The following is a 9,068-nucleotide window of genomic DNA, read 5'->3' on the forward strand; positions in this document are numbered from 1 at the left end:
GGTGGTACATGGCATGTACTAGCAACCACCCCTATGTGCCTCTAAAATCTAGACCCTCAGTCAGTGTCTCTCGAGACTTCAAGAAAGTGGGAGTGTGTGCGTCTCTCTCTCTCTCTCTCTCTCTCTCTCTCTCTCTCTCTCTCTCTCTCTCTCTCTTACACACACACACACGCATATTTCTAATCATATACACACCTGTTTTTTCTTCTTACAGAGTTGTACATTTAATCATGAATCCGAAGTCCAAGAACGACCCGAACAGGTTGTGTAACAATGACAGACCGACAGTGCACCATTACTCCCCTAGTGAAATCTTATATCATGCATACTTTGGAATGAAACTTGGAGACCAAGATAAAGCTTTTGCCCCTCACATGTGCTGCAAAACATGTGTTGAAAATCTGCGGCGCTGGAGCAACAAGAAGATTCAACGTCTACCATTTGGCATTCCTATGGTATGGAGGGAAGGCAGAGATCATACCACGGACTGTTACTTCTGCATGACAAACCTTCAGGGTGAGTTATACTAATACATCAATACTAATATATCAAATGCAATATGTTCATGCATCCTTAAATGTATCTGTAAGTTAATATGTTATGCTATCTTCATACTAAATCTTTCGTTCACATTTCAGGTATAAACAGGAAGAACAAACATCATGTTAAGTATCCAGATGTACCCTCAGCCATCAAACCAGTTCCTCACGGACCAGGAATACCAATTCCAACTCCACCAGAAAACTATAGGGACATGATACTCGATGACGATCATGATATCGATGAAGACATAGAAGAGACTGACGCTTCTAGTACATACTTGCCCACAGCTTCTGCAAAAGAGCCCATACCCTTCAGTCAAGCTGAGTTGAATGATTTAACAAGAGACTTGTGCTTGTCTAAGGAGTCAGCTCAACTACTAGGATCACGGCTTTGAGAACACAATGTCTTAGCACCAGGAACAACATTTGCCTGGTACGGTAACCGTGACAAGGAATTTCGCAAGTTCTTCAGTATTGACAGGGAAACTTCATTGGTGTATTGCAACAATATCAGTGGACTCATTGCAGCTATGGGAATATCATTCAATATATCAGAGTGGCGGCTCTTCATTGACTCATCAAAAAGGTCGCGTCTGTTCCGGTGGGGCATTCAGTGCAGATGGATGAGAACTACAACAACATGGAGTATCTGTTAACTGCTCTGAAGTATAAAGACCATAATTGGAAGATCTGTGGAAACTTGAAGGTAATTTAATACACCAAAAACAGTTGCTTTCAAAAATTGATATTTTGTTGACAGTTTTTCTAATAGGTAATTATGTCTGCCGACATACTGTCATATTATGAAGTGTTAATATTTTTTAATAATAAAACTATTCAGCTAAACATATTTTTAATCTGTTTTTTCCACAGGTTGTGTCCATGGTGCTGGGCCTACAAGGTGGTTACACCAAGTTTCCATGTTTCCTCTGTCTGTGGGATAGTCGAGCAGACAAGCAGCACTACATGCAATGTGACTGGCCTGCAAGAAGTGGACTTACTCCAGGTTCTCACAATGTTGTTGCCCAATGCCCATGCTCTGGTGAATCCGCAGAACATTCTTCTTCCGCCACTGCACATCAAGCTCGGTCTGTTCAAAAACTTTGTAAAGGCACTGGACAAAAAAAGCCAGGCTTTCAATTTTCTGAAAGAAAAATTTCCAAAAGTCAGTGAGGCAAAGCTGAATGCAGGAATTTTTGATGGCCCTCAGATCAGAGAGCTTTTCAAAGATCCCAAGTTTGATTGCAGCATGGATGTAAATGAGAAGAAAGCCTGGCATGCCTTTAAGTCTATTGTCTCCAATTTTCTTGGCAACTACAGAAGTCCAGAGTATGGACGAGTTGTTGAGGACCTACTTCTGAGCTACAAAGTTCTTGGTGCAAGCATGTCCATCAAGATGCACTTCCTCAGTTCCCACTTGGACTACTTTCCAGAGAACTGTGGTGATGTGAGTGAGGAACAAGATATCCGTGTAATGGAGGAGCGGTACCAGGGTCGCTGGGATATCAACATGCTCGCCGACTACTGTTGGTGTCTGAAACGGGACGCCCCAGACACCAACCACCAAAGAAATTCTCTGCAACAGCCATTTATGCATGTCTAACTGTAAAGGCATCTATGTAGTTGACATATTTTGGTCCTATGTGTTGTGGTTACATTTCTTATGATATATTTTGCAGAAAAATTTTGACATCATATTTAAGAATTTCGATTTTTTCCTAATTCCCATAGCATAAAAATCTGACCTGATTGGGCAAAATGAATGGCATTTTTGGAATCAGCACGCAAAATACATAAAGAATCAGCTAAGAAACCCCGCACCTCATGAATTTTTTTTCAAATGCAGCCCAGTGTAATAAACGGTTTATTGAAAAAATTTGCAGCCCGAAGGCTGAAAATATACATTGGACATAAATGACTTATTACATGCATTGGTGGTTTAACAAAAGCCTTCATTAGAGAAAGGTGAAGGAACATACAGTGAACATACAGATTAATGTTTACACACTTAGATCATGTGAGCTGAGGTGTTGAACAGCAGACACGTAGTGTAGTAACTCCCTCACAGATGGCGTTATGAGGGGCATCACGTGGAGTACTAGTTCCCTCACAGGTGGTGTTATGAGGGGCTTGACGTGGTGTAGTAATTCCCTCACAGATGGTGTTACGAGGGGCCTGATGATGTAGTAATTCCCTCACAGATGGTGTTATGAGGGGCCTGATGTGGTGTAATAATTCCCTCACAGATGGTGTTATGAGGGGCATCACATGGCGTAGTAATTGCCTCACAGATGGTGTTATGAGGGGCATCACGTGGTGTAATAATTCCCTCACAGATGGTGTTATGAGGAACTTCACATGATGCTGTAGCAACTCATTCACTATGTGGTGTCGTAGCATCATGGGGACACCGAGAGGTCTGTTGTCACAGGACTTCACTCACTCAAGTGGGTAAGGTGTGGTCCTAGGCCTCTCTATCGTGGAGTCTCAGGGGAATTATCACTGGGTACCTGGGACCTCACTGTGTGAAGGTTAGCTTGGGTAAGACTGAACTGTAACTGCCGAGTTGTTTTTCACTGACTTAAGCACTGTTCACCACTATTCAACACTAGTTCCATTCCTTTCCCAAATGACATAGTAACTTGTGGCGAGAACTTGTTGATATTCCGGTGGGGAGGAGGGTTCAAGGGAGGGAGTTGGTATGGGCCAACTTAATAGTTGACGTGGCTGTTGCTGAGCAGCGCCAGGTGAGTCTGTGTGTGTGTGTGTGTGTGTGAGAAACCTTGTGTGGTGTGTTGCCAGGGGATGTTAGGGCTTTGTGCGTGTCACGATAGTCAGTGTAGTAAGATAAAGATTTACAACTACGATTTGTGTTATTGTGTCAGCTTACACAGGGAGAAAGAGGATGAAGAGGATGAGGAAGAGGAAAAGGAGGAAAGGAGGAGGAAAATAAGAGGGAGAACGAGGAGGAGGAGGAGGAGGAGGAAGAAGAGGAGGAAGAGGAGAAGGATGAAAATAAGGAGGAAGATAAGATGGAGAAGGAGAATGAGGAGATGGAGAAGTAGGAGGATGTAACCAGAATTTTTAAGTGATGTAATTCCTTAGTCTTACGTGTGTGTGTGTGTGTGTGTGTGTGGGTGGGTGTTGATCTGCATTAACTGTTATCTATTTTGCCTTGTATTTGTTTTATTATACTGTAGTAAACAAAATATATACAGTACAAGGTTTTTTTACGAATTATACGGCATTTTTAGAAACTAGAAAATACAAGATATGTACAGAATGACAGAAGTTTATGGACAAGTGAAAATACGAAAATATTTTCCGAGCAACATGATAGAATCATAGAACTGATGCAATATTCTAAAACAAACAAAATAGAAATATGAAAATAAATTAATCACATTTGTTCAGCTTCTGAGATGAGGGAATATTCAAGGAGTCAGTATAGGCTGGATAACCAAAGTCTATGAGTCCTGTAAATTTGTGGGGTTCTTGTCTGGTGCAAGAATTATGGCACACTGTTCATGCACCTCCAGCCCTAAATATATTAACACAACAACCATCTAAGAGCCTCAGGCGTCATCCTTTGAACCTCTCAAAATTGAATTCTGGAAACGTTCAGTGCCCAGAGAACCTCCGTTTATATAACATTGAACCAAGAGCTGAGTGGGAGAACCTGGACATTGTACATCAGAAAACAAAAACCTTAGGATCTTGTGGTGATTAGAGCATCGAGTGAGAGGACAGCAGTGTAGAGGAGATTAATTCTCACACTCTGGGATTCTCGAAGTTTGATCACATGAAAATTAGGTACCCAAGCTTATTTCACCTGAAGATTAACCATCTTAAAGTTATCTTGGGGGATTAGGTTAGTTTAGGATAGGCTAGATTAGGTTAGGTTAGGTTAGATTAGGTTAGGTTAGGTTAAGTAGGTAGAGTAGGTTAAGTTTGGTTAAGGTAGGTTAGGCAGGGTATATTAAGTTAGGTTAGGTTAGGTTAGCTTTGGGTAGGTTAGGTAGGGTAGGGTAGGTTGGGTTAGCAATAGGGTGGTTAACCTTTCGGTGATGTCCATAGTCTCTCATATCATTGGAATTAATGATAAACTTAAAGCTTATTATGTGACAAACTGATTACGGGGATGATGACCTCTGTCGAACTGATGGACGAGTTGGGGTAAACACAAGGAAAACCCCCAGATTCAGAAATCCAGCTCACCAATAAGCACACTGCAGTTTCCTCCATTCTTATGTTCTTATTTGTTCTGGGGAATTGTTCATTTCACTGTGAAGGTTGTGGTCATCATGATAGTTCTGGTAAGGCTCTGATGCTCTGTCTGTATCCAATATTAATCAAAGAACTCAATCAGCACACACAGGGAAGGTTACTTTGATGCTGTAGGATAATCCTTTTGTAATAAAACTGAGAAATTGTCTGTTTGTATATATATTTATCACACACACACACACACACACACACACACACACACACACACACACACACACACACTCCCTCTCTCTGTGTAAAGGGGTGGTGGAGACTTAAAATTTGTATGTTAGCTTCACCACTGTCACACTTGTAACTACAGTGAAGGCTGATAACTTGTAAGTTAGTTTCACCACTGTTACGTTTGTAACTCTCGCAACTTACCTCTTAGTTTCAGCTGTCTAGTTCACTTAGTTACTTGTGCTACCTGTTTATGCTGGAACAGATTGTTTGATGTTCAGAAAAACACTAATTCCTTACGAAATGTATTAGTAAATATAATTTTATAGTATGCATTTGGACAATATGTTGGTATAATGACAAATTAACCGTCAATGGGCAACTGTCCTTTTACGAGAGAATGTCGGAAACTATGGATAAAACTCCATTGGTAGCACGTTCACCGTATCAAAGATACGGGTACAGTCTTGGACGGACTTGAACACCGTCACAAGAGGCTTGTGTAAGCAGAATGATGGCGTGGGGAGGACGTCTGTTAGTCATTTGCTACGTGACTGTAAATGATGGGCTGTAATTCACTGTCAAGGGCGGTTGGTGTCAACGACCATCTTGACAGATATTGCAAGTCAATATCAGTCCCATTCATTGACAACTGGGACAACTTCTATGGCAGAAGGGACCTTTATGCTAGGGATGGGGTGCACCTGTCTAGGGATGGAGTAGCAACCCTGGCTGGGGCTCTAGAGGGGGCAGTTCAAAAGATATCGAAGTCTTTAAACTGCTAGGAGAACATATGAGCACGGGGGTGGAGGGGACTGCAGTGGGAGCGGGTAAACAAAGGGAAAGATTACAGGGAAATAGTGTTAGGAATGATGACAAAACTGAACGCGGTAAGGGGAGGACTCAGAACACCACTAACTTAAATGTATACTACGCAAACAGTAGAAGTATGAGAAACAAAATGGATGATATTAGGGCCTTGATATGTACCGAAAAAAATCGATATAATTGCATTCACTGAAACATGGATCAACCTAGACACACGTGAGTTACCAGTCGAATACCAAATTGCGGGTTACAAACTGTTCCATACCGATAGGCAGACCAGGAAAGGAGGCGGAGTAGCAATCTATGTTAGGGATAATCTGAAGTGTGAAATAAATAAGGAAATAAAAACTGAGCGGAATACAGAAACAATTTGGATAGAATTAATCGACGGTAGAGAAAAATTAATCACAGGAGTAATATATAGACCTCCCAATCTTGATAGAGTCAAAGAGCGACTTATTTGGGATGAAATGCGCAGGGCTTCCATACACAACAAAGTCTGTATAGTAGGCGACTTTAACCTTGGCCAAATAGATCGGACTGACCTTACAGGTAACTCAGAATCAGAGGATTTTCTCGAGACTATCCAGGACTGTTTTCTAAGTCAACATATAACTGAACCCACACGGGGTAATAATATACTCGATTTAGTTCTGTCAAACAGAGAAAACCTCATAAGCAGGGTCGAGGTAGGGAACGAATTTGCAAACAGCGATCACAAAGAAATTAGATTCCAGTTAGATTTTCAGGGCAGACATAAGGAAAATTCCACTAAAGTACCAGATTTCAGAAGGGCGAACTTTGACAGTTTGAAGAGGCTGCTGAGAGAGGGGGTGTCGCGCTTGGCGGTGAACCTGTCAGATGACACTGACCTGATAACGAGATCTGAGATTGCCGAGTTCCACGACAATTTAAATAGCGAGTTACTTAATGCACAAAGGCAGAACATACCATACAAAAAACTCAGATCAGACAACAATGACCCTAAATGGATTAATAATTATTTAAGGAACATCATTGGCCAAAGGAAGGCTATAGGTAGAAGGATAAATCGTGGCGAAATTCACCTCCGGGACTATTATAGGGTATTGGCGAGTAGGGTTAAAACCGAGATAAGGAAAGCAAAGAGGAATAATGAGGTAAGGATAGCAAGGGAGGCGAAGACAAACCCCAAAGGATTCTACCAAATGTATCAAACTAAAACACGAGAAAAGATTGGACCAATACGGTCAGACACCGGCGAGCTCACTGATAACGACAGAGAAATGAATAATTTGAATAAATATTTTTCAACAGTTTTCACCACAGAAAATTTAAACATGATACCCGAGGCACCGACTCTATTCAGAGATAGTGAAGAAAACAAATTAAGTGAGATAGTAGTGACTAGTAACGATGTTAGTAAGCAAATAGACAAACTAAAGCCTAATAAGTCACCTGGTCCCGATGAGATATTTGCCAGAGTATTAAAGGAATGTAAGGAAGAGCTTAGTATGCCCTTAGCAAAGTTGTTTAACATGTCCTTAAAAACAGGTGTAGTACCAGAATCCTGGAGGATAGCGAATGTAATACCAATTTCAAGAAGGGGGATAGATCACTATCCTCTAACTACCGCCCAATCAGTCTAACATCAATAGTAGGCAAATTACTGGAAGCAATCATCTCAAAATCTATTCGAAATCACCTGGAGAAGCACAGATTGATCAATGATTCCCAGCATGGCTTCACAAGCGGACGTTCTTGCCTAACTTGCCTAACATTCTTTCCATCAGTTTTCGAATAGGTGGACGAGGGGCACAATTACGATGTGGTATATCTCGACTTTAGCAAAGCCTTCGACAGAGTCCCCCTCGAAAGACTAATTAGAAAGGTAGAAGCGCATGGCATCAAAGGTGACATCCTTAAATGGATTAGGGCGTGGTTACAGGACAGGAAACAGCGAGTGAGCATTAACCGCACTAAGTCCCATTGGAGCAACTTCACAAGTGGTGTTCCCCAAGGCTCAGTACTTGGACCATTATTATTTATTATATACATAAACGACATAGATATCGGCATAGACAGCAACATAGTAAATTTGCTGGTGACACTAAACTAGGACGTGTTATTAAATCTGACGAGGACTCGGCAAAACTACAGGAAGATCTAAACAAATTTTTCGAATGGTCTGAAAAATGGCAGATGAAATTCAACGTCGACAAATGTAAAGTACTCAGTATAGGAGATGTAAACAGGGAAACCAGATGCCAGATGAACAACGATGCCATAGAGAAATCCGACTGCGAGAGAGATTTAGGAGTAATGATAAGTAGGAACCTTAAACCAAGTAAACAATGTGTTTTTGCTCGTAACAAGGCTAATAATACTTGGGCTCATACAAAGGAGTGTTAGTTACAAGACAAGCGAGGTCATCCTAAAACTGTATCTTGCTCTTGTGAGACCACACCTGGACTACGCAGTTCAGTTCTGGTCACCGTATTACAGAATGGATATAGAATCCTTGGAAAGAATTCAGAGGAGAATGACAAGACTAATCCCGGGCATTAGGAACCTTGAGTATAGAGACAGGCTAAATCATCTTAATTTGCACTCCCTCGAGAGACGTAGAGCGAGGGGCGACCTGATAGAGGTGTATAAGTGGAAGGCAGGGCTAAACAAAGGGGACATTACAAAGGTACTCAAACTATCCAACCAGGAGCGAACTCGTAACAATGGTTTTAAATTAGATAAATTTAGATTTAGTCGTGAAATCGGTAAACACTGGTTTGGAAACAGAGTAGTGGATGAATGGAACAAGTTACCAAATATCATCATTAACTCGAATAAGCTGAATAGCTTCAAACATAGGTTGGATGCTTATATGAGCAATAGGGGTTGGGTGTAAACGGGACTGCCCAGTATGGGCCAATAGGCCCGCTGCAGTTTCCTCCATTCTTATGTTCTTATGTTCTTAAGTTAAGTCGGATAATGTATATTATACAATTAATACTTGTAATTAGCCCAATGTTATATACGTGCTATTGTCTGTATGTTGACAGAGGGCTAATACATCTCTCTCTCTCTCTCTCTCTCTCTCTCTCTCTCTCTCTCTCTCTCTCTCTCTCTCACCCCACTTCAACACCAAATCTTTAACAACCCATCGCCAAATCTCTTCATATCTCAAATTTTACACCCACAGGCATAGAGCTGCACCCAACGAGAGCAACAGCTGCACCCCACGAGAGCAACATCTGCACCCCACGAGAGCAACAG

The 9,068-nt window shown here is 41.5% G+C and overlaps 1 protein-coding gene across 1 annotated transcript; it reads left to right on the top strand.

The window, feature by feature from the left end:
- The first annotated feature begins 319 nt into the window (after window positions 1-319).
- Window positions 320-981, top strand: LOC121875729. Its single transcript, XM_042380382.1, has 2 exons — window positions 320-516; window positions 639-981. The coding sequence occupies exons 1-2, from the start codon at window positions 336-338 to the stop codon at window positions 935-937; spliced, it is 480 nt and encodes a 159-aa protein (XP_042236316.1). The 5' UTR covers window positions 320-335; the 3' UTR covers window positions 938-981.
- Window positions 982-9,068: the final 8,087 nt, after the last annotated feature.

Source organism: Homarus americanus, unplaced genomic scaffold (assembly GCF_018991925.1).
Source record: "Homarus americanus isolate GMGI-L3 unplaced genomic scaffold, GMGI_Hamer_2.0 scaffold22250, whole genome shotgun sequence".
Classification (NCBI taxonomy): domain Eukaryota; kingdom Metazoa; phylum Arthropoda; class Malacostraca; order Decapoda; family Nephropidae; genus Homarus; species Homarus americanus.

Bases quoted from the DNA above. Each gene is read 5' to 3' on its own strand.
- LOC121875729 (XM_042380382.1), top strand. From the start codon at position 336: ATGAAACTTGGAGACCAAGATAAAGCTTTTGCCCCTCACATGTGCTGC. The intron at 517-638 runs GTGAGTTATACT...TTCACATTTCAG, and splicing joins CTGCATGACAAACCTTCAGG to GTATAAACAGGAAGAACAAA.